Source organism: Panthera leo, chromosome A3, assembly GCF_018350215.1.
Source record: "Panthera leo isolate Ple1 chromosome A3, P.leo_Ple1_pat1.1, whole genome shotgun sequence".
Lineage (NCBI taxonomy): Eukaryota > Metazoa > Chordata > Mammalia > Carnivora > Felidae > Panthera > Panthera leo.
Window position 1 is genome coordinate 12,533,493 of NC_056681.1, and position 26,507 is coordinate 12,559,999.

Genomic DNA, 26,507 nt, shown 5'->3' on the forward strand with positions numbered 1-26,507 from the left:
TTTCACAGCCGCGTGGACGGTCTCAACATCAGCCTTTCTCAACTGGGCTTTTTTGAGAGAAAGAGCCCCAGTGGGCCACAGCATCACTGTCTGTCATGAATTAACTTTTCTCCAATGCATCTAGAATGGTGCTAGTTATGTAACCATCCTTAGAAGAATTGAGAAAAACAGTCTTGAAATTCTGAGTAAAATGCCAACCCAAACCTATGTCCTAGTGGAGACATTAGAGTTTCCTGGTTTATACCTTGTCATCGTTTATTTTGAGGGTTTTTGTTAGAAGTAACAACAGAAGACTTGTCCAGGCCTCCCGATGGCTTTCCGAATTCACGGTGATGAAATAGGCAAGGGCCTCACTGCACACGCTAGAAGAGTCGGAAACAGGGAGGCACATCAAACCCAAGATTAACCTCAGGGCGCCTGGGTGGCTCAGTCGGTTAAGCATCCGGCTTAAGCCCAGGTCATGGTGGGTTTGAGCCCCATGTTGGGCTCTGTGCAGCTCAGAGCCTGGAGCCTGCTTCAGATTCTGTGTCTCCCTCTCTCTCTGCCCCTCCTCTACTCACACTCTCTTTCTCTCTCAAAACTAAATAAACATTTAAAAAAAATTCTTAAAAACCCACAAGATTAACCTCTCACATTTTACTAGAGAATTTTTTTTTTTTAAATTTTAGAGACAGCATGTGAGTGGGGAAGAGGGGCAGAGGGAGGGAGAGAGGAAGCGGGGGTGGGGGGAGAGGGGGAGAGAGAGGGGGAGAGAGGGGGGAGAGAGAGGGGGAGAGGGAGGGGGAGAGGGAGGGGGAGAGGGAGGGGGAGAGGGAGGGGGAGAGGGAGGGGGAGAGGGAGGGGGAGAGGGAGGGGGAGAGGGAGGGGGAGAGGGAGGGGGAGAGGGAGAGGGAGGGGGAGAGGGAGGGAGAGAGAGAGGGGGAGAGGGAGGGAGAGAGGGAGAGAGAGAAAATGAATGAATGAATGAATATCTTAAGCAGATTCCATGCTCAGCACAGAGCCTGATGCCAGGCTCCATCCAACGACCCTGGGATCATGACCTGAGCAGAAATCAAGAGTCAGACGCCCAACCGACTGAGCCACCCAGGTGCCCCATGTAGTGGAAAACTCTTCATTCTGGCAATGAGTATTTATTTGCTGGGCACTTGCTCTGGCTTCTGGCTATGCCATCTTGGGCAAAGCTATAAAACAGGGATAAATAACTGTACCCAACTCAAGGGACTGTGGTAAAGATTAAATGAGACTGGTGTGTTGAATGTTAGCATAGCTCAGGGCCTGCTCAGAGAAGAGGGCCCAATCAGCATTTGTGCACAATGAACATAGAGCCTATCATCCACAGCTGGCTACACACTGCCTTTCTCTTCTCCTGTCACATACAATTGATTTTTTTTTTTTTTAATGTTTGTTTATTTTTGAGAGAGAGGGAGCACAAGCAGGGGAGGGGCAAAGAGAGAGGGAGACACAGAATCTGAAGCAGGCTTCAGGCTCTGAGCGGTCAGCATAGAGCCCAACACCGGGCTCGAACCCATGAACCATGAGATCATGACCTGAGCTAAAGTTGGACGCTTAACTGACTGAGCCACCCAGGCACCCCACTACTTTTTTTTTTTTTTAAAGTAATCTCTACCCCCAACATGTGGCTTGAACTTGCAACCACGAGACCAAAAGTAGCATGCTCTACCAACTGAGCCAGCTAGGTGCCCCACAAATGCTACTTTTATTTAACTTTTTGGTTATTATTTCTTTCAGTTTATTTTTGAGGGGGTGGGGCAGAGAGAGAATCCCAAGCAGGCTCTGCACTGTCAGTGCAGAACCCAACATGGAGCTCAATCCCATGAACTGTGAGATCATGACCTGAGCTGAAATCAAGAGCCAGAGGCTTAACCAACTGATCCAGTCAGGTGCCCTACAACTGCTACTTTCAAAACACATGTTATGCTGGGGTGCCTGGCTGGCTCAGTTGGTGGAGCATGTGACTCAAAATTGTGAGTTCAAGCCCCACACTAGAGGTAGAGCCTACTTAAAAAAAAATGTTATGCTAGAAATTGCAAATTTATCTCCTTTACAGAAACTTTATGAGACTATGTAGATAATTATCCTTTGAGCTTGATTTAAGTTAATATGAGCTATTGATGTCTCTATAATTAATTATGATGAACGAAAAGTGCAAAAAATTATAAAGGAGAAAAAAATACCCGTAATTCCATCATCCTAAGGGACATATATCAAAATATTGTCCTATTTCCTTCTAGTCTTTTTGTCTGTGATATTTAAAAAACATTGCTGAAAAATCAGATCTATATGGTTTTACATCCTGTTTTGTGGTGAAACTTGTATCATGAGCACATTCCCACACTCTGGAAAATTATTTTGTAAAACTTCATTTTCAATACCTGCATAATATTCTACCACAGGATAGACTGTAATTTAGTTATCCATTCTACAGCTGAGCTGTTTTAAATTTCTTCTCTTATTTTCGCATTTTTAATTTTTAAAAAGTAATCTATGCCTAACATGGGGACTCATGAGAGTGAACTCATGAGAGATTACTTTAAAATCTTAAAAGAAAAAAAAAAAAAAATCTCATGCTTTACCAACTGAGCCAGCCAGGCACCCGATATTTCTTCTCTTTATAAGTAAGTCTGCAGTGAAGAGTTCTTTGTGGGAATCCTGGTTCCTATTTCTAACAAAATTTCTTTTTTTAAAAAAATTGTTTTGTAAGTAATCTCCATGCCCAAAGTGGGGCTGGAACTCACAACCCTGAGATCATGAGTCGCACGCTCTATAGACTGAGCCAGTCAGGCACCCCTCTAAGACATTTTAGATTCCATGACAGTGGAATTACTGTGCCAAAGAAAGGCACTGAACATTTTCACGTTCCTGATTTTAATGCCACCTGCTTTCTAGAAAAATCCCCTCACTGTACACTCCTCCTAGCAGTGCAGGAGAATACACATCCTATCGTGGTTGCCAGAACCACAAGCTAATGATTTGAAATCATAAAGGAGTGAAAAGGGGGCGCAGACATGGTGTCTTGCTCACAAGATGCTGGGTGGCGAACGTCTACTTTTCTAATTTTTTTAATGTTTTACTTATTTTTGAGACAGAGACAGAACATGAGCAGGGGAGGGGCAGAGAGAGAGAGGGACACAGAATCCGAAGCAGGCTCCAGGGCCTGAGCCGTCAGCACAGAGCCTGATGCGGGGCTCGAAGTCGCGAACCGTGAGATCATGACCTGAGCCGAAGCCAGACACTTAACCAACTGAGCCGCCCAGGCGCCCCTCAAACGTCTACTTTTCTGTCTGGGACTCTCAGTGCCACCCCCCATCTCCTCCTTATGCGTTTCTGCATAATCTAAGTCAGGACACCCTGGTATCCACAGGATTCCAACACATGCTTCTTGGGAAGAAGGAAGGGTGGGAAGTTTAAGTGGACATTGCCCTAAAGAGGACTTAGTCAGGACTTCACTCCGGACCTGCTGACTCAGAGTACTTTGTACTGCCCATGTTTTTGTGCCTTAAGAAATTTATGAATGAGGGACGCCTGGTAGCTTAGTCGGTTGAGCGTCTGACTCTTGATTTCAGCTCAGGTAATGATCTCAGGGTTGTGAGATTGAGCCCCACGCTGAATGGGGAGCCTGCTTAAGATTCTCTCCCCCCCGCCCCCCCCTCTCTCTCTCGCCCCCTCTCAACCTATAAATGAAAGAAATGAGGCCCCAGCCTCCTCAGGGCATGAAGAAAAGTGAAGTAGAAGTGTCAGCAAAGGGGCACCTGGGTGGCTCAGTCGGTTGAGCATCTGACTTCAGCTCAGGTCATGATCTTAAGATCATGAGTTCAAGCTCCACAACAGGCTCGCTGCTGTCAGCACAGAGCCCGCTTCAGATCCTCCGTCCTCCCCTCTCTGCCCCTTCCCTGCCTACGCTCTCTCAAATAAAACGTTAAAAAAAAAAAAAAAAAAAAAAAAAAAGCATCAGCAAATAGAAAACACAAAAAAAGAAAAGCAGTTTGTGAGGGTGTCAGCATGTATATGTTTTTTCTTATTCTTTTCAATTCAGAGTATTACTGTGATGCAGTTTGTGTTTTACAGATAAGACATTTAATCAGGAACCAATCTTCTTACGTTAAAAGTCGCTGCTGGATTTCATCCCAGGAATCCCTGCGGTTCTCGTCAACATACATCCGAAACAGGATCCTCAAACAACAGGCCAGGCTGCTGGTTTCTTGCTTTAGAAGATTGGGTTTAGATTTGCCTTTAAAACCTAGAGATTAGACAGTCAGATAAACAGTGCACACTTCTAGGATAAGACTGAGAAGTCACGCGGGAACCTAATCTAGTTACCTTAGGGAACGAACACTGAAACATCTCACCTTCTTTTTAACTGAAGTCTGGCTGACATATAACATTACTCTTAAACACCTTTTCTTAAACAAAGCAGTACCAGTCAGCCACAGAGATACGTAAACAACTCTCACAAGCAAAGCCTTATTACAGGCAAAGGCATAAAATACCTAGATCTGTTAAAGTCATAAAGGAAAACAGTATTATAAAACTGAGGATTAAAATAAGCACTTGGGAAGAAAATGAATGGTTACCCAGTAACAGTAACAATACAAACATTATATAAAGTCTCACTTTTGTGCAAAGTTCACAAAATGAGACTCTTACTGGCACCATGCATGCACACCTATCTATATATAAATACATCTATATAAATGTGTGTATGTATCTATATGTATCTCTATATCACCTCCAGAGTTTATGTATTTATTTTTGGAGGTGGGAAGGAGAACCCCTAAAAGCCTCAGAAAATGTCTGAATGCTTTTCTGTTTCTCCTAGACCACCACAATTTTTGATACAAAAATATTTAACTACATAATTTTACCTTGATTTGCTAGATCAGTTCCGGTCTCTATGAATTCACTTTTCCGCCAGATACTTACTGAAAATCCCCCGCGTGCCAGGCAGTATTCCTGGAATTCCTGGTACCGGGATGGAATGTACCCAGCATTCCTTCTTTTTCCCTCAAGCATGAAAATTATCTGCCAAGTTATTCCAGCTAAGTGTACAAGTATCAGGAGTTTCCCAAGGGCTTTCATGTTTTAGGGTGGTGACCGGTGTGGCCACCTGTCCCATCTGCTGTGTGGCCTTACCTGCTCGCCACAGGACAGTCCGTTGCTCGTAATTGGAGTTGAAGGCCTTTGAGAACGAATGGGACTCCTGCAAGCAGTCCAGCAGCTTGAAGAGATGCTGGGAAGACATGCACTTGTACATGCCCTGGTCCTCTGTCTCTATGTGGATGTCTGCATCCAGCGTGTCTTGCTAGAGAGGGGAGGGTGGGAGAGCTAAGTGAGGGTGGTTTTGGAGCCGTCACATCGAGGCACTCATTACTCGCCACAAGTCATACGCACACTTCGTTCCTCACCACCCTGAATGTCTCCCCTTTACACTCTGTTCACCGGCAGGGGCAGTGGGGAGAATTACGCCGAGCTCTTGCGTGACGTCAGGCTTTGCTGGCCCGAGTGTCCGTTCTGTCGGTACTGCCTTCATTGCATGAACACAAGTACTTCTCCAGTTATTTCACAATAGGACTGCACGGTCCTCTACTTATCAAAGAAACAATTTTTTAAAGACTTTATTTTTAAGTAATATCTACACCCAACGTGGTGATCAAACTCACAAGCCCGAGATCAAGAGTCGCACGCCCCTCGGACTGAACCAGCCAGGCGCTCCTCCTCTTTTATTTATTTTTATTTTATTTTTTATTTTTTTTTAATGTTTATTTATTTTTGAGAGAGACAGAAACAGAATGCGAGTGGGTTAGGGGCAGAGAGAGAGGGAGACACAGAAGCAGAAGCAGGCTCCAGGCTCTGAGCTGTCAGCACAGAGCCTGACGTGGGGCTTGAACTCACGAGCTGTGAGATCATGACCTGAACCGAAGCTGGACACTCAACTGACTGAGCCACCCAGGTGCCCCTATTTTATTTGTATTTTATAACGAGATTGGAACATGAGAAAGTCAAACTGTACTGTATGTCATAGAAGGTGTGAGTCTCAAACCATACTTATTGAAAGACCGAAACTGGGGTGCCTGGCTGGCTCAATCAGTTGAGCATCCAACCCTTGGTTTTGACCCAGATCTTGATCTCATGGTTCAGGGGTTCGAGCCCCAGGTTGGGCTGTCCACTGATGGTACAGAGCCTGCTTGGGATTCTCTCCGCCCCTCCCCCCCTGCCCCACTCACGTGCTGTCTCAAAATAAAATAAACTTAACAGCAACAACAAAGAAACTGCTAAGTGAAGCCTGAGTGGCATCTTTAGCTTCAACTTTGTTTACAAATGTGAAGGGAAAAAAACATAAAAATAGGTACAAAATGCTAGACATTTTTATCAAACATGTTGCCTAAAATGTGAGACGTAATTAGGGATTTTATATTTGTTGAGCATTCTAAGAATAGAATGGATCTATCCTTCTTATAAGCCGGAGGTTAATGAAAAATGGAGTTGGCCATGTTTCCTAAATTGATCTATGAATTCAATGCAATCCTTATCAAAATCCCAGATTACTACCTTTTATTTATTAATTTTTTTTAACGTTTGTTTATTTCTGAGACAGAGAGAGACAGAGCATGAGTGGGGGAGGGGCAGAGAGAGAGGGAGACACAGAATCCGAAGCAGGCTCCAGGCTCTGAGCTGTCAGCACAGAGCCCGACGTGGGGCTCAAACTCACAAACCGTGAGATCATGACCTGAGCTGGAGTTGGTTGCTCAACTGACTGAGCCACCCAGGCGCCCCAGATTACTACCTTTTAGAAATTGACAAGCTGATCCTAAATTCATGTGGAAACACAACTGACACAGAATAGCCAAAACAATGTTGAAAAAAGAAATGCAAAGTTAGAAGACTCACACTTTGATTTCATTCAAGACAGTATGGTGGTATTGGTATAAAGATGGACATACAGGTCAGTGGAACAGAACTGAGAACCCAGAAATAAATCCTTATATTTAGGATTAAGTGATTTCCAACATGCATGCCAGAACAATTCACTGGGGAGAAAACAGTCTTTACAATAAATGGTACTGGGACAACTGGGGATGTCCATGTGTTAAAAAAAAAAAAAAAAAAAAAAAAAAGATGATCTCCTATTTCCCATTATACACAAAAATGAACTAAAAAATGGATCAAACACCTACATGTAAAAGCTAAAATTATAAAACTCTTAAAAGAAACCGTGGGCCTAATCTTTGTGACCCTGAATCAGGCCATGCTTTCTCAGATATAACACTAAAAGTACAAGGACTCAAGTAAAAATAGTAATTCAGAACTTCATTAAAATTAAGTTTTGGTGCTTCAAAGGCCACCATCAAGAAACTGAAAAGACAATGCACAGAATGGGAGAAAATAGTTGTATCTGATAAGTGGCTAGTATCCAGAATATATAAAAACTCATATAATTCAATGGCCGAAAGATAAATACTCCAACTTAAAAGTGGGTACGTGATTTGAAAAGACATCTCCCCAAAAATACAAATGAGCCAATCAACACAGAAGATAGCTGTTCAAGGTCATTAGTCACTAGGGGAATGGGAATCCAAATCACAATGAGATACCACTTCACACTCACTGGGATGGCTGTGATTAAAAAAAAAAAAAAAAAAAAAAAAAAAAAGAAGAAGAAAGAAATAAGAACAATAACAACCATTGATGAGGATGTGGAAAATTAGAGCCTTCATCAATTGCTGATGGTAGGGTAAAATAGTCCAGCTGTTTTAGAAAACGGTCTGGCACTTCCTCAGAAAGGTAGGCATAGAGTTATGGTGTCACCTGGAAATTCCACTCCTAGGTACAAGCTCAAGAGAATTAAAAACATGTCCACATAAAAACTCATATACAAATGTTCACAGCACTGTTATTCACAATAGCCAGGCAGTGGAAACAATCCAAATGTCCATCGACTGATGAAAGGATAAATAAAATGTGGAACAGCTGTACAATGGAATATTCTAGACATATATATACACATATATATGCATGTACACACACATCTGTATATATAGAACAACGTGGATGTCACATGCTACAACACGGATGAACTCGGGAAATGTTATGCTAAGTGGAGGAAGCTGGACACAAAAGCTCATGTATTATAGGATTCTATTAATATGAAATATGCAGATTAGGTAAACCCATAGAGCCAGACGGTAGATTAGTGGCTATCAAGGGCTGGGACGAAGAGAGAAGGGGGACTGACTGCTAATGGTTAGGGCATTCCCTTTTGCAGTGACAAAAATATTCTGGAATTAGATAGGGGTGATGTTTGTACAACTTTGTGAATATTCCAAAACACTGAACTGTACATTTAAAAAATAAAAACCAGGGGTGCCAGGGTGGCTCGGTCGGGAAAGAGTCTGACTCTTGACTTTGGCTCAGGTCATGATCTCATGCTTTGTGAGTTTGAGCCCCACATCAGGCTCTGCACTGACAGCGTGGAGCCTGCTTGGGATTCTCTCTCTCCCTCTGTCTGTGTCCCTGTGCCACTTGCTCTCTCTGTCTCTGTCTCTCTCTCTCTCTCTCAAACAAACAAAAAGGAGGATAGCCTTTGGGCTGGATCTAGCCCACAGATATATTCTGTTCATTGGTAATTATATTACTTAATAAACAGGAGATTTCCTATATGAAAAAAAATCTCGATCTGGCTCCTGTTGAAAAACTGGGAGCCTGTCGTGACTTGACCCATCTGTTAGCAACACACCGCTGGGCTGGGAGGCGGCTGTGGCTCTGGCGGGGCTGGAGGTGCCTGGACTCTCTGCCCCCGGTCCCACCTAGGCTGAGTAGGCATTCACAGGATGTTAGTCCCAGAACCACGTAAGTTTACAACCTATGGTGTAATGTTATGGTTCAGCTTTTGGACACCCAACCCTCCGTCGCCAAGAACAATAGGTTGTACATACAAGACAAAAAAGTAAACTTTCTAAAGGAAAAAGTGGTATCTTCACCCATATATTTTTCTCTCTCGGTTACTTATGGTTAAACCATACAACAATTATGTGAAACAGGCCTGTGATTAACAACACTCTTTTTCGAAGCACCGGGGAGGGTGGGATCTGAGCAGTGGCATGCTGGTAGACCGGCTCTCTGGGAAATTAAAAAAAAAAAAAAAAGAAAAAGAAAGTTCTGATTTTTAGGGTTTGCTGATTTCTGTGGTATAAATATTCTCATCGTGGCCAATTTCAAGCTACCAATATGCCGTGACTGATCACAGGGCTGGGGAGAGATGAGCACGATCTACGAGCTGGCTCCAGCACACCACTGCATCTGAGCAACCTCTCCAGGGGCAAGTTGGTCCTCCTCGAGGCTCGTCCTATTACCTGGGCAGCAACCATGTGTTCTGCATCTTCTTTTTTGCTTGTTGCAGGGTAGAACACGATGTTGTCAATGGTCTGTATCAATTCCAGCTGGACCACACACTTGATGAGGAGGCTGGCAAACAGTTTCTGATCTATATTAGATGATAAAGATTAACCCTAATAATGATTCAGCCAGTGTTGAGTAAGTATTAACCGAGCTCCTTCTACATGCCAGGCACAGTCCTTGATGCTGTGGCATAACAATGAATAAGCTGGACAAAAATCCCTGCTTCCATGGCAGAGACAGAAAATAAACAAGATGTTTAAGTCTAAGGCACATGTCTACCTATGTCAAATGACGATGACAAAGGTAGGGATGGGGACAAGATAGGGATGTCATCAGGATGGGGCTTCAAGTTTAAACAAGCTGGTCAGGAAAGCTCCGAGAATGTGATACTTGAGCAAAGACCTGAAGGGGAGGAGTCAGCTACGCAGGGCCCACGTCTTCCGACAAGCTTCTCTGCCACCTGCAGCTACTGACTAGACTCTAGCTAACATCTCCTCCCTCCATCTTTGTCTTCTCACTCCCTGGGCTCAGTGGTGGTCCATGTCAGGCACTTCGGAGGTGTGGGTTGATTTGACTATAATAAAAGTAGAGATTCCTCATTCAACTTATTGTTATAGAATCAGGAAGTTGAAAACATTAAATAAAGCATTTAGTGATGTCAAATGAGGTTAGGTCATTCTCAAGTTTTGGAAAGTGACTAAAACTGTCTTTCTGTCTGTCTATCAATTTTCTATGTAGAATCAGTTTAATTAAAGAGGAATGTGGTGGAGCTGCAAAACATGTACATTTGACTCATGCCAATCCAGTAACATCAAAAATTAAAATTAAATTAAAAATTTAAATTAAAATTTAAAAGAACCAAAAATTAAAAATTAAAAAGAAGAGAAACAACGCAAGTGCTGTGAGCCTGTACCTGCTGCCCACAGGGCAGGCTGAGATGGGAGACTGGAGGCACGTTCCCAGGAGGAAGGACAGGGGTCTCAAGGCCCAGGCACCTCTCAGAGTATAAACATCCTGCTGCACCAAGAGCGGTTCTAGTTAAAACGTGCCTCCTCCACACGAGCCAATCCTTTATCTGGAGCCAATGAGGCAGCACAGTTCATTCTCTCACTGGCTACTACAGAGAGACTGGCACGAGCTGCAGATATGGAGGAACATGGTAGCTTTTCAATGGATCCCAAGGGTGCTTCTGTTTTATGCCTTCAAAAAATAGCGGTGAGCACGTGTGGCTTTGTCTAATGCACTGGTTGCGAAGTTAACAGCGGTGTTAACACCTACAGCCTGGCGTGTGGAGAAGAGGGTGGGGCTGCTATGAAGGAAAACAATATGGCCACAGCTTGAAAACAACCAGACCAGGAAACAGGACGGTTCCAGTTTCTCAGTCAGCCAGAAGTGCGCTAGGTCCCAAGGATCCAAATGTCAACAGTACCTCCTCAAACGGTAGAGTACCAATTATGTGAGATCACATATTTGAAACACACAGTGCTGTGCCTTGGTGCATAGCAACTGTCAGACCTGTTTTTTAAAATGACAGGCAGTAAAATAGATCACAAGAACACTGTGGGACAAACTGATAAAAGTCATCTGAAACTCATATCCAGAAAAGGGATCTCTAACACATAAAAAGCTTCTCCAAACCAATAAAGACTAACAGCCAATATAAAATGAAGATTTGAACAGATCATGAAAAGATCTTAGACACATGAAAAACTGCTCATTTCACTCATAATTAGGAAACTGAAAATTAAAAATACTCCAAAGGTCTGAAATATCACCTGTGTGTTCCTGAAGATCACGTCAACAGAAACAACATTAATGGGGCAAGAATCTAATCATCCGTCAAAATGGCAAGTGCACTTCACCCAGCAATCCCATTTTTAGGAATTTATTACACAGATAAACTCACAAATGACACACACATTAAGTGATTCAATGTTGTACTGTTCGTCACGAAGATTGGGAATAATATAAATGTCCATTAGTAGGAAACCCAATTAAGCAAACAATAGTACATCCACATCCTTGGATAACATAAATAGTATAAAAGAATGTGAAAGCTTTTAAGGTACTGCTTTTGAATGATCTTAAAGATATACTAACTGAAAAAACAATGTATAGTATTCCCTAATTTGTATAAAAAGGACAGGAGAATTCATGTATATGTGTGTACACGTACATATGTGTTTACGGATATGCATTTCTTATATATGGATAAAATGTCTTTGGAAACGTACAGAAGCTGGTGACACTGGCTGCCACAGGAAGGGACTGGCAGACTGAGGCACAGAGTGGAAGGAAGGCTTATCGTGTTTATCCTCTTGTACTTTGCAAATATTTAAATTGCGTAAGTGTGTTACCTATTTAAGATAAATAAATGAAAACAACTAGAAAAAGTAGCCTTACTTGCATATGGTCTACCTTTCCAGCTGTCATCGGTCGGGTTAGAGAGTTGACTCTGGCCTCTCTCAGAGGCATTTCTATCTATGCTGCTCAGAGACTGGCGGTCCAGATCCACATCCTAAAAGTAAGCCAGAGAGAAATACAATGTTCACTTTATCCACAATTGAGTACCTGGGCAGAGATGTGCCCGGCTTAACACTGGGGCTGGCCCAACTTGACGGTAAGTGCCTTGCTTAGACTGAAGTAAAATGACATTCCATGCTGGACTGCACAGGAGACATTATAAATTTCACTTATTTCTCCCTCCCTCTAAAATTTCACGTTTTCTTGGGGTGCCGGGGTGGCTCAGTCGGGTAAGCGTCTGACTTTGCCTCAGGTCACGATCTCACGGTTCGTGAGTCTGAGCCCCGCATCGGGCTCTGTGCTGACAGCTCAGAGCCTGGAACCTGCTTCGGATTCTGTGTCTCCTCCTCTCCTCCCCTCCCCTGCTCACGTTCTCTTTCTCAAAAATAAACAAACATTAAAAAAAATTTTTTTTTAAAATCTCGTATTTTCTTATTCTGACTTCGAAGGTATTTCTCTACATATTATGATTTAAAAATACATATGACCAATTAATGAGGACAAGCTCAAAAATACACTAGTGCCAAGAGCTAGCTTTTCAAAAAGTTGACAGAAGACAAACAAAAAATGTTTAAATAGGGCGCTTCATTTTTTAAGTTGCTATATCCTAAATGCCACCCCTTTTTTAAAGTAGGCTCCAGGCCCAATGTGGGGCTCGAACTCATGACTCTGATATTAAGTGTCACATGCTCCACTGAGTCAGCCAGATGCCCTCCAAATGACTTTTAAAATCTAATGGCTTTACAGTTATTTGGGAAGAGACGTTAATAATACAAACCCCGTATAAAGCAAAATATTGTAAAGTGAGACTTGAATTAGAACTTCTTGATGTGGCCTCACACAAAAAATAACAATCACTATTTCACTGGTGGTGGAAGAAAGCACTCTTTATTTAGGAGAGGAATAAATGAGGATAATTACACCAAAGTATTACTTCTAACCGGCAAACACCAGACCTGAGAGTCCAACAAGGGAGAATTCACTAAATATAATAATGTATAGCCACTGAAAAGGCTGCTCTCAAACAATATTTAAAAACATGGAAGACTGCTTACACGTTGTTAGGTAAAACAGTCTGTGCCAAGCACGCCCGAATTTCAAACACGCGCGGGTTATACGTGTGCCGTCGCACAAAGTAAAAACTAGAAATGTGAACTGTGGCTTTTACTGGGTGAGGTGACTTATCTTCTGTACTTTCTAAAAAAACGTGTTAATGAACATAGTTTTTTACTTTTTTTTTTTTTTTAAAGTAATCTCCATGCCCCAAGTGAGGCTCCAACTCACGACCCCAAGATCAAGAGCTGCACGCTCCACTGACTGAGCCAGCCAGGCACTCCTAAAGCTTACAGCCTTTTTTGCTCACTTCCCATCAGAAAAGCACAAACTCCTTGGGCTACTTAATTTTTTTTTACCTAATACGAGATCAGAGAAAAGATGACAACAAAAACCCCTACCAAGTGTTTCTCCGATGGATCTTCCTCCATCCCTACAGGTCTCCATGTCAGCAAACTGAAGGGAATGCAAGAGAAGGAAAATGGTCAGTGTGAAAGGCAATGTGGAGCCTTAAGACATCTACTGAGCTCAGCAAGAATCAGCAACAATCACATCTGCACTCACACGTGTGGAATGGTTGTCTTGAAGATATCCAGCATACAACTGCACGTTTCATCCCAGACGTCGGGACTGAATTTCTCCCCATTGGATATCACTAAGTTTTCTAAGCAATTTGTACCTGAGCGAGCCAACTGCTCATTATCTGCAAAATAAAGCAACATCTATCATCAAACTTCCGCTGCTGGTTTGATTCCCACCAGGGCACTGATGCTTCGTCTTGCGAGGTGGGGACATGACAGAGGGTTTGCAGGCTCTTACTTAACGAAGCAATGATACAGTGTTAAAACTTTTGTTGTTGGGGTGCCTGGGTGGCTCAGTCGGTTGAGCGTCCGACTTCAGCTCAGGTGATGATCTCACGGTCTGTGGGTTTGAGCTCTGTGCTGACAGCGCAGAGCCTGGAGCCTGCTTCGGATTCTGTCTCCCTCTCTCTCTGCCCCTCCCCCGCTCATGCTCTGTCTTTCTCTCTGTCAAAAATAAATAAAAATTAAAAAAAAATTTTTTTTAAATAAAAAAAATAACTTTTGTTGTTAAACAGGCTATCAAGAGTTAAAATTACTTATCACAGCTTTACTGCTGGGATGGAAAAAGGTCAGTTTGTTAATTAACTGGCTTCTTATGTGATCAATGATAGAAGACGGAAATATTAGATCAGTGTCTCTCAAAATTTAGTCACTCAAACATTGCACTTCCAGTTTTTGCCATACTGGTATTGATTGTTTTTTCACTTATTTTAAAACTGAGTCAGTCACTTTTTGAAAAACTTTGCGAAATTAAGCTTTGTCCTAAGCCAAAACTATCTACGGAATCCAGGTCTAATGTGCTATGTAGGTATTCTTCCTAGGATGTACTAAAATCAACACATAAGTACTCAAACGAAAAATGTCCACTGATGAAGCTGTTGTTTATACTGACTCCCATAATATATTAAAAAAAAATGTTTATTTATTTTTGAGAGAGCAAGCAGGGGAGGGGCAGAGAGAGAGGGAGAGAGAGAGAATCCCAAGTAGGCTCACACTATCAGCGCAGAGCCCAACGAGGCCTTGAACTCAAGAACTCTGAGATAATGACCTGAGCCAAAATCAAGAGTCGGACACTTAATCAACTGAGCCATCCAGGTGCCCCTCCCACAGGACATTTTAAGAACATTACAGAAAATTTCAACTACGACAAAAGCAGAAACCATAGTATAATATAGAAAGGCACATCTTTTTAAAAAAATTTTTTTTAAATGTTTAATGTTTTTTTAATGTTTTATTTTTGAGAGAGACAGACACAGATTGTGAGCGGGGTTGGGGCAGAGAGAGAGAGGGAAACACAGAATCCGAAGCAGGCTCCGGGCTCTGAGCTGCCAGCACACAGCCTGACATGGGGCTCGAACTTGCAAACTACAAGATCATGACCTGAGCCAAAGTTGGGACGATTAACCCACTGAGCTACCCAGGCACCCCTAAAGGCACTTCTTTTTAAATATAATAATAACTACATCCATCTTTAAAAAATGCTTTAGGAGCACCTGGGTGGCTCAGTTGGTTAAGCATCCACCTTGGGTTCAGGTCATGATCTCACGGTTTGTGAGTTCAAGCCCCGTGTCAGGCTCTGTGCTGACAGCTCAGAGCCCGGAGTCTGCTTTGGATTCTGTGTCTCCCTCTCTCTCTGCCCCTCCCCTGCTCGTGCTCTAGCTCTCTCAAAATAAATAAATAAATATTAAAATAATTAAACAAACAAACAAGGGGCACCTGGGTGGCTCAGGCAGCTAAGCGTCTGACTTCAACTCGGGTCATGATCTCATGGTTCGTGAGTTCAAGCCCCGCACTGGGCTCTGTGCTGACAGCTCAGAGCTTGGAGCCTGCTTCGGATTCTGTGTCTCCCTCTCTCTCTTTGCCCTTCCTTCACTCACGGGCGCTCTCCCCCTCCCTCTCTCTCTCAAAAATAAACATTAAAAAAAAAAATTTAAAAAAATAATAAAAAATGCTTTATAACTGACTTCAGATTGTTTCTATGTTCTTATTAAATAAAAAAATACACATTTTCACTGATTATATATTGTACTCCTTGGCATTACATTCTTGCTTTCATATACTGAAATAACGAACCTCTCATTAAAAACTACGTCAAGAAGGATGACGCCTGGAGACGGAGAGAGTACCTTGTTTTACACACCACTGCAACTGTGCAAACACATCAGAAAGAAGAACTTCGTTCAGAGCTTCATAAAACTGGGTGAACACGTCACAAATAGCATAGAGCGCGTGATTGCACGTTGTCGTCATCCACTCGGATTTCTGAAAAACAACAAGGTAATGTTTAAAAGCTACTCTCCTTGTGGTGAGATGGGCCCACTCCTACCTCAGGGGAAAAACCGCTCTGCTGTGCAACCTGGAAGTACGTGTCTACAGTCTTTACAACGCTCACACCCACGGACGCAGTCACGCTGCCCAAAGGAGTGGATCCTAAGGAAAGCAGTAAACATCTGTGGGTGAAGTCTTGTGAATAAAGATGTTTATGCCACACTGGCACTTACACACTGAAAACACATATGAACAAATGCCCAAGAAGGTGGCAACTAAATTAAATTTATACATATGTCAGGACATTAATAGTCATTCAAAGGGATACTGACCAAAGGCTTTAATGATTTGGAAAAAGTGAGTAGGAGATTGTGCTAAGTTATACCTTACACCCAAAATTTACCGCTGGTAATTTCATGGCACTATTTTAAGTATTTAATGTATACAGAGATTTAGAAAATCATCGAAAAGGGAAGGGTTGCTAATTGCAAAACAAGATTCCAGAAGTGGAAGCCATAAGGAAAAAAGACTGATGAATTTGGTTCCTTAAAAGCTAAAATTTTCTAAAATGAAAACAAAACGAGAATAATAAAGTGGGCAAAAGCATTTGCAATTTATGGAAGGATATGCTATGTTACTTATACACTAAAAAGCTCCTAAATCAATAGAAGAAAGATAACTAACCCAATAGATCGGCTAAGGATGTGAAAAAGCAACTCATAAAAGAAAAAAACTGTGAATCGGCAATGTGAAAAAAAGTTTGCAACCTCACCAGCAATTACAAAACTTTGTCACTGTGATACTTATGGCCCATCAAATGAACAAGGATTAAAAAAAGTATGGGGGCACCTGGGTGGCTCAGTCAGTTGAACATTCAGCTCTTGATTTCAGCTTAGGTCATAATCTCACAGTTCGTGAGATTGGGCCCCGAGTTGGGCACTGCGCTGACAGCATGGAGCCTACTTGGGATTCCTTTTCTCCCTCTCTCTCTGCCCTTCCCCCCACACGTGCTCTCTCTCTCTCAAAAATAAACATTAAAAAAATTCATTAAGGTATGAAGAGTTGGAGTGGGTATGGAGAAACGGGAACTCTTGTGCACTGTTCAAATGTAAAAGGCTGTAAATTTATAAAGGTTGCGAATTTATTTGGAAGTAATTTGAAAGTACGTATCAAAAGCCTCAGTAATGTGTAAGCCCCAAACCTGACATACCACTTGTCCCAAGAGAAAAAAAAAAACCAAGAACAAAGGTAGCAGCAAAGAATGTTCATTTCAGTGCTGCCTTCTTTCTAATGTTTATTTATTTACTTTCGAAAGAGAGAGAGAAAGAGAGCGGGTATGGGGGGAGGGGTGGAGAGAAAGGGAGAGAGGGAATCCCAAGCAGGCTCTGCACTACAGCTGACATGGAGATCAATCCCACAAACGCATGAGACCAGGACCTGAGCTGAAATCAAGAGTCAGGTGCTTAACTGACTGAGCCACCCAGGTGCCCCAACAGTTTGCAGCTTTTAAAAACAGTATGGAAGAAGACTTAGGGTTGGGAAAAACACTCAGGTATTAAACTGATAAAGCAATTTACGGTGTGTGGGCTGGGATCCCATTTTTGTAAAAAAGAAAACACACGAAGAATGTGAAGGGGTTAACAGTGGTTGCCTGTGGAAGCTGGAACAGTGGCTGTTCAAATGTTTTCTTTGTTTTTCTGTCTTCTGATTGGTTTTACAAGGAAGAAAAATTTAAGTTACTTTAAAATAAGATTAGAAAGCTGAACTCTTATACTGTCTCAACCATACTTTAACCATGTAGAAGACAGAAATTTGCCAAAACATTAACTCTTATTTCTGAATGGTAAAATTGTGAGTCTTCTGCGTATTCTTTTCTTTTTTTTAAGCTTATTTATCTTGAGAGAGAGAGAAGAGAGAGTGTGAGTGGGGGAGGGGCAGAGAGAGAATCCCAAGCAGGCTCCACACTGTCAACAGAGAGCCTGATGTGGGGCTCGATCTCATGAACCGTGAGATCATGACCCGAGCCGAAGTTGGATGCTTAACTGACTGAGGCACCCAGGCGCCCCTGAGTTTTCTATATATTCTCAATATTCCATACTAAACCTATGTTGCTTTTATACCAGGGGGAGGGAGAGAACGGTATGCCTAAAAGTGGTTAAGAAAGTGACTCTTTCCCTTTTAAAAGTCTTAGAATATCCTCTCCTCCTCCCTCTATCCCTGGGGGATAAATAACAATGACAACTAGAGGCATCAGATATCCTTTAAAAAAAAAAAAAAGCCTAATAATTTGCCAACATCATCTCCAACTGTAACTTCATTAAAAACTTTTCTTTTTAAAATTTTATTTTTAAGTAATCTCTATGCCAAATGTGGGGCTTGAACTCACAACTCCAAGATCAAGAATCCACATTCTTCTGACTGAACCAGCCAGGCACTCGTAAAAGTGTTTTAAATGGGTTCTTTTAGGGACCAGAGACATCCCATTGTTTACTGACTGCTGAGAAGCTGATATGGACCAAAGAACAGACAGGAGCAGTGCCCTGTTGAACTGGCAGGTGTAATGCCCAAAGGCCAAGCAGGCCGGCCATGGTGACTTCTCTCCCCTTACCCTTCCTCAGATGGGGACAGTTTCTTAGCATTAGTTGCTTCTGGTATAAGAGTTCCAAGGAGGGGGTTTTCATTTTGAAACACACCTCGTGGGGATGATGACACAATCCTGCAGCAGACAAAGGCAGAGACTCCCCCACCCCCACGCCACCTAGCCATATCTAGGGCACCATGTTAGTCATCACCTACCTCTGACTGCTGCTCAGGGAGTTTCATGTTGTCAAAAATCCTGAACACGATTCTGAACAAGTCCTGCCACCAGTGCTTCTCGAAGGTGTGGCCATAGCTCTTCATGATCTCGAACATGACTGTGAGTCCTCTGGAGGAACAAAGCCAGGCACAGAGAGGGAATGGGTGAGGGGGAAAAGAGCAGAGAAGACGGTGGGAGAGCACGGGTCAACTAAGCCGGTGACCGAGGCTCATTCCATGACAGAAGGGGCACCGTCCGGGACATGGTTACCTTGTCCGAACATCCAGCTTGCATCTATTGATGATGCAGGAGAGCTCGAACAGGATGGGGAACCAGCCTCGGACCCAGACCCGATCGCCAGGAGCCACATTCATGTCGTCACTTGTGTATTCTTGTAGCACCTACAAGGAGGGTCGTCTCTCAGATGCAGGCCAAGCAAGCAAAGGAAGAAAGTCAAAGAGAACTACATGAAGCTCCAGGCCCCACACATCTTCCCCTCCTAAAAACATCCACTCAGCAAGGGTGGGACCGGGAATCCGGAGGAGGCAGACACAAGCCTCTTCTCCCAAGAGCACACGAGCAGCTTCCACGTATGAACCTCTGGACCTCTGTGGGTTTTAGAATAAGCCGAGTGGGCAGATCGCGAGGGTCCTGCGGGTGGGAGGTGTTCCATTAAGAAAAGCACCAAAGGTCAGGGCACCTGGGTGGCTCAGTCGATGAAGCGTCTCCCTCATGGTTCATGAATTTGAGCCCCATGTTGGGCTCTCTGCTGTCAGCACAGAGCCTGCCTCAGATCCTCTGTCCCCCACTTCTCTCTGCCCCTCCCCTGCTTGGGCGCACACTCTGTCTCTCTCTTTCTCAAAAATAAACATTAAAAAAAAAAAAGAGCATTAAAGGTCAAAAGGTATTCAAGATGATTCCGTACCTTAGGTCTTTCTGGAATATAACTGTAATACACACTCCTTAAAACAATACCACCAGCAGCTCTTTATTGAGGGCTTGCTTTGTGTCAGGAACTGTGACAGTGCTTTATGTGGATTAACAACCCTCACAGTAACACCATGAGCCAGATACAAATAAATGTCCTACTTTACAGATGAGTTAACTGAGGCACCGGGATTATAAGTAAGCTGCCCGAGGTCATGCAGCTAGAAGCTGACAGTCTTTCCCAGTCTGGGTGGGAAGCCCTACTCCCTGCCCCACCTCTGGGATTTTGAGCCTTTTGCTCTGGAACCACTCTTGAAGCAGTGCTGTCTCTGCTGTAATGGGATTTCTTTATCAGCTCAGCTTATCCAACATTAGGCAATTTCTCTCTCTGTTTCAGTGAACTCTCCAGTACAATGGGGACATAATTCCCAATCTCATAGGTCTGATGTGGAGACTAAATAAGTCAATGCGCAGAAAAGATCTGAAGAAGAGATCTGTATGAGCCATCATAGTTTAGATGTGCTGATTCTACTTAATGTCACTGTTTGAGATGGTCGTTTAAACCAAGCAGGCTTCTTTGGATAGGTGAGACATAACAGAATAAACTCGGACATTTCTGGGAGAAAACAAAAGATGATTTTTAAAGTGTGATTTCTCAGTCATGTCAAAATGGTAAAATGTTGTGTTTTTTGGGGGGGGTGGTAAAATGTCTTTCCTTAAGAAGTAGGTTTGTTCTTTCTCTTGCTTTATTTTTTGAGAGAGCGAGCACGTGTGCGAGAGAGGGGAAGGTGAAAGGGAGAGGGAGAGAGAGAATCTCAAGCAAGCCCCATACCTGACTCAGGCCTTGCTCCCACCACTGGGAGATCACAACCTGAACCAAAATCAAGACTCGGACGCTCACCCGACTGAGCCACTCGGGGGCCCCAGGTTTGTTCTCTTACAGATAGAAAGGTCTAGCTTCTTCAGCTTTGCCAAAATTCAAAGCTAAATACTATTATTTTCCACAAAAACAATTAGTAGAATACTACAAAGAAGTTCGGTAGGGGTAAAACAAGTCACCTCATACACACAAAACAGCAACAGCGGCATTCTGAACTGAACGCCTAGCTGAGGGCAAACACGCACTTCTAAAAGCACAGCTGGAAAGTTCTTTGCCAGGAGTAAGGGTTTTTTGCCCCGTGATTCCTTTTCCCTCAGTGCCCGAGGGGGAGGAGAGGAAAAATGTACCCGAGGCCTCTCAGAGACATATTTCCCACAGAAGCGGATGAGCCGGATGGCCTCCATGCTGGTGTCCGGGAAGGCGGCATTGCAGGCAAACTCTGATAAGCACTTGACAGCATCCTGAAAGGAGTCGATGGCTGCAGGGAAATGGTGCTGGAAAATAGTTGCTGTGGAAACAAAGCCACACTGTTTATAAGACCAGGACTTAGAAATGGGGATCAAACACCCCCTCCCACCCCAAGACAATTACTTTTGTGAAAATCTAGGAGAAACGTCACCATCTCCGGAAGACAACTTTTTATTAAGTTATTCAGGGATGAATCCACTGCGCACCACTTGGGCTAAACTGGTTCCTGAGCTCAAGCAACGATGCAAAGGTCCAAATATTCATTCATTCGACAAACGTTTAGAGTGCCAACTATGTGCAAAGCATGGTTGTGGGCCCTGGGGACAGAGGTGACCAATCGAATTCCCTGTCCTCACAATGCTCTTGCTCCAATGGGCAAGACAGACAAGAATCACCTGTGTCAGTACATTTATAAAATATCATCTCAGGTCGGGTGAGTGTTGGGTGAGGGGACAGAAGGCAGGAGAGGCTGCTTAGGCTGGGGGTCAGAGAAGGACTCTCTGAAGAAGTCCTACCTGACAAGTGTCCCCAAAGAAGTGAGAGAGGACAAGCCATAAAAAAACCAAGCTTCATCAGGATGCCAAGGTGTCCATTTCAATTTAAGCTACTTTAGGATGGAGTTTAAGGAATGATACAGGATAAACACTGATGTGTGTGTGAAATGGCCCCCTAGCTGCCTTCGCCGACAGAAGGTGAGCACTGAGTTAGGCCCTGGATGGGTGATCCCGAGTGCGTCCTTTACGGCCCTGGCCGTTTCTGTCCCAAGACCACCCCTTACCTGACTGTGAAGACAAAGGGAGATAAAGAAGGTCAATGAGCTAAAGGTGAAAGGTAATTTAGAAATCTAAAGTTTCTGAAAACCTACAAATATCACCTAAGACAAAAATATGAATAGCAAGAAGCTTACAAAGAGTTAAAAGACCTCAAAAAAGATCAAAGATGATCTGCTTTATACTTTTTATGAAGACCGGGGCGCCTGGGCAGCTCAGTCGGTTGAGCGTCTGACTTCAGCTCAGGTCATGATCTTGCAGTCTGTGAGGTCGAGCCCCACGTCGGGCTCAGTGCTGACAGCTCGGAGCCTGGAGCCGCTTTGGATTCTGTGTCTCCCTCTCTCTCTGCCCCTCCCCCACTCACACTCTGTCTCTCTCAAAAATGAATAAACGTTACAAAAAACCCGATCAATATATAACCTTGTTTTATGTGTGTTTCAGGATTTAACAAATAGTGTTGGTTCACAACACAGAACTTTTCGCCAACTGCACTTTAACTCAAGCTTGAACAAAGCTTATCGAGAACGTGTATTCTCTCCAGGGACACTGGACAGCACTCCGGCACTATACTTCAGGGCCATCTTAAATGGTGAACTCACCAACAAAAAAATCAAAAATGAAAACAATACGTGGTAGTAGGTAGACCATGGAAAGGACCTTTATTTATTTACAGCGGGAGAGCTGAAACAAAAAGGCAGAGCATCGCCTCGCTTCACCTCAGCTGGGAACACGTGCCTCGGGCGACTCAAGTGTCTCCCTGCTGGATGCACGCATGTTTCCGCAAAAGTGCTGGCAGCACTAGTTCTGTGGTTGCGAACCATGAGACTCGACCGTATCCCCCTCACGGGGTTCTTGCGCACAAGCCTCAAGTGCTCAGAATACCACCTGCCACGTTATTATATGACGGCAGATCTCAAACAAGGAAGCCCCTTTGGGGAGTAAAAAGAGACAGGAAATAAGTGGTCACCCTTTGAGACTTGCAGGTGGGACAGGAGAGCCACTTACTGACAATGTGGCCCGTGGTCTGGAAGGCCAGCTCCACAATGTTCCCGTCGTGATCCGAGGCTGCCTGGTGGAACACGGCAAAGATGTTCTTCCAGCCTGAGCGGATGTTGGCCGCCTGGGAGTTCACCATCTGGGCGATGCAGCGGATCACCATGTCCCGGATGGTCGGAGATCTGAGGAAAGAACGGGGCAGCCATGTCAGCTGTACTTTGCATGGTGGGACGAAAGTGACACGGCATCACCTTAGAAGCAGCATGTTAAAAAAAAAAAAAAACCCACATTTTTAAAAGCACATAGTAATCCACATTCATTAAAAATAAATTAAATTAGAAACAACAAAAAGAAAAAACATTAAGATGATCACTGTGGCAGACAGTTAGCTGCTTTCCCAGCAGCCACCTCTCCCTCACCTCCTTGACAACAGGACTCTAGTTTTATCCAGGAAGCAACATGCCTGACCTCAGGGAACCAACCATAAACGGGACAAGACAACATGACAATCTTGTCTCATCTGTCAGGTCCTCAATTACCCAGACTTCTTTGGAGCCTGGGGAGCTATATGACTCGTTCTAATTACATATAAGAGACAGTCATGGGAATGGCATGGGGAGAGGTTTCTACTATGGCTTTGGTTTTACAAGGAAAACAATTCCTTGTCTTACAAGGAATACACATGGTAGGTTCTGCCCCCTTCCCTGGCATCCCCATTGTGAACATAGCATGATGCCTGGAGATAGAGCCTCCGTTCAGCAGCATGAAATAGTAGGCTCCAGGATAAAAAATGATCCTGTGGGTGGCCAAAGGGACAGAAAGAACCTGGGTCCTCGATGACAATTTGGGCTAAGGAATCAAAGTTGGGACTGCCTGCCTCTGACTTAAGTAAACAACACACAACCTTGTGGTTTAAGCCATCGTCGGCCAGTTTTTCTGGCTGAAAACCTTTACACGAATATAATTCTGCCACCCAGACATGACCATTCCTCAATTCTTAGCGCATATCCTCTTAGATTTTTGGGCAGGGATATACGTGTACGGTAAACACATATGCATGGATGGGAGTAGACATATATAACTTAAGATGCAACCTTTTAAATTATTACAAAACAAAACGTGAAGGCAGGAAAAATGGCCCATTTTCTGAAGCAGCTGCATGGTTCACCATGGTATTATCTGGGTATCTGTGACAGATTAGCGTATATGCCTTGGAACCTATTAAGACATATACAGTCATGGAGTAAGTTCTATTATTTTACAAATAAAACAAGAAGCAAGCTCTTATACCACTAGCTTTGAAAGTCACGTTAGAGTGGCTTTAGGACTGCAAACTTGCCTTGCAAATTTCATCTGTCTTAGATAACATTCATGTTAGTCTGCAGGACTCATGCTAACTGATAACAGGTCATTTAGAGAAGGCAAACAAAAAGTCCAAACAGAGTCGAAAATTATCTAAAAGTCCACAAAGTAAATATGCTGCCCACAGATGACAAAAGACTGACTACATACTTAGGTGACTTTAATATGTAATATAACTGAATTTAGGGTTACCTCCTAATGGGGAAAAAAAGCAGCTTGTTGAGATGAACTACACGTACTGATTAATGCTTGGGGCACCTAGGTGGCTCGGTCGGTGGAATGTCTAGCTCTTAGTTTTGGCTCAGGTCTTGATCTCACAGTTCATAGGATCGAGCCCCACATCAGGCTGTGTGCTGACAGTGCGAAGCCTGCTTGGGATTCTCTCTGCCCCTTCCCCACTATCTGTCTCTGAAGATCAATAAACAGTTTTAAAAATACAAAAAAAATAATGAATAAAATAAAATGTTTTTTGCCTGATTGTTAATATGTGTCACACCGTAATACGTGATGACAGTTAACATTCCGGAAAATGTAGAAAAAACATGATGAAAAAAATTCCTGTGATAGTACAGTATTCACACGCAGAGATTGATCTCGCTGTCTTTTTAAAATTTTCATTTATTTATTTATAAACGTTTACTCGTTTTTGAGAGAGAGTGCAAGCAGGGGCGGGGTGGGGGAGGTGGACAGAGCATCTGATGTGGGCTCTGTGCAGATAGCAGCAGGCCCATTGCAGGGCTCGAGCTCACAAAATGTGAGATCATGACCTGAGGTGAAGTTGGACACTTAACCGGCTGAACCACCCAGGTACCCCCACTGTCTTTTTTTTTTTTTTTAAGTGTATTTATTTTAGGGGGTGCCTGGGTGGCTCCATTAGTTAAGCGTCCGACTTTGGCTCAGGTCATGATCGATCTCGCAGCTCATGGGTTTGAGCCCCACGTCGAGCTCTGTGCTGATACCATAGAGCCTGGAGCCTGCTTCGGATTCCGTGTTTCCGTCTCCCTCTGCCCCTCCCTCACTTGTGCTGTCTCTCAAAAATAAACAAACATTAAAAAAAGTTTATTTATTTTTGAGCGACAGTGTGCATGTGTGTGTGCAGGGGGAAGGCAGAGACAGAAAGAGACAGAGAGAGAGAGACAGAGAGAGAGAGAGAGAGAGAGAGAGAGAGAGAGGAGAGAATCCCAAGCAGGCTCCATGCTCAGCACAGAGCCCAGCATGGGGCTCAATCTCACAACAGTGAGCTCATGACCTGAGCCAAAATCAAGAGTCAGATGCTCAACCGACTGAGCCACCCAGGCGCCCCGATAGCACTATTATTACACTGTCCAATTCTATAACCTGGCCTTTTGACTAAACTGTTAAGCATTTCCTATGTCATACACTTTGTGAACATCTTTTTTCTTTTTCTAAGTTTATTTTGAGAGAGAGAGCACGAGAAGGGGCAGGGCAGAGGGAGAGGGACAGAGAAGAGAATCCCAGGCAGGCTCTGCACCATCAGCATGGAGCCTGATGTGGGGCTCGAACTCACAAACCATGAGATCATGACCTGAGCCAAAACCAAGAGTTGGGCGCTTAACCGACTGAGCCACCCAGGCACCCCAAACTTTGTGAACATCTTTCACAGCTGCACAATATTCCATGTTGTGGCTGTACCAAGAATTACTTTAACACTCTTGTATATTTAGGTGGTATCTGGCTTTTAAAAAATTATTTTGTGTTATTTCAGCATTTCGTTGTATTTCAAATTAATTCCTTACAAGAGTTGCAAAAGTGTAGAACTAGTGAGTCAAAAGGCACAAAAATAGTAAGGTTCTGGATGGACACTGCCCCGGTGATTTTGAAAATGTTACAGCAAGTTACGGTTCCATCAACAGTGTCTAAGAGTGGCTGGCGATGTGTGATTCTAAACTCACTCTGCCCCTTACTCAAACACTGGCTGGGCAGCCACGGGACGGGCAGGGAGGCCTGGGATTCTGGGGCCATCAGTGCCACCAGCCAGCCAGGCAGGCGTGAGCACACTGCTCTGCTACACGAGGCCTCGGTCTCCTTGGCACTATCAACAGTGTCCCCAGAGGCGGGAGGGTATTTCTGTGTGCACATTAAACTCAGGGGTGAGGCCAGATTCTGGAATGAGCTTTATTTTCTATTAAAATAAGCAGTAAGGTGAAGAAGAAAGACACCATGAGAAAGACACATCAAGCAGACTTTGCTGCTGCCCTTTTTATTATCCTAAGTGACCCACGCTGGCTTATAGCCTTTGAACTTGTAAGCTCTTTTTTTAACGTTTATTTTTGAGAGACAGAGACCAAGCGTGGGTGGCAGAGGGATAGAGAGAGGGAGACACAGAATCGGAAGCAGGCTCCAGGCTCTGAGCTGTCAGCACGGAGCCCGACGCGGGGCTTGAACTCATGGACTGGGAAATCATGATCTGAGGTGAAGTAGGATGCTTAACCGACCGAGCCACCCAG

At 43.7% G+C, this 26,507-nt stretch overlaps 1 protein-coding gene across 2 annotated transcripts in view; it reads right to left on the bottom strand.

The window, feature by feature from the left end:
* The window catches only part of ARFGEF2 (ADP ribosylation factor guanine nucleotide exchange factor 2), a 98,741-nt gene that overhangs the window by 778 nt on the left and 71,456 nt on the right, over positions 1–26,507 (bottom strand). For both annotated transcript variants that reach the window (XM_042930732.1, XM_042930731.1), the window contains exons 27-38: positions 22,687–22,859; positions 20,791–20,951; positions 18,907–19,037; positions 18,636–18,765; positions 15,698–15,833; positions 13,555–13,693; positions 13,392–13,446; positions 11,818–11,932; positions 9,369–9,499; positions 5,152–5,320; positions 4,120–4,258; positions 245–362 (exon numbers count right to left, since the gene is read on the bottom strand). In XM_042930732.1, coding sequence (XP_042786666.1) covers positions 245–362; positions 4,120–4,258; positions 5,152–5,320; positions 9,369–9,499; positions 11,818–11,932; positions 13,392–13,446; positions 13,555–13,693; positions 15,698–15,833; positions 18,636–18,765; positions 18,907–19,037; positions 20,791–20,951; positions 22,687–22,859 — 1,597 coding nt within the window. The remainder of the gene's footprint in view (positions 1–244; positions 363–4,119; positions 4,259–5,151; positions 5,321–9,368; positions 9,500–11,817; positions 11,933–13,391; positions 13,447–13,554; positions 13,694–15,697; positions 15,834–18,635; positions 18,766–18,906; positions 19,038–20,790; positions 20,952–22,686; positions 22,860–26,507) is intronic.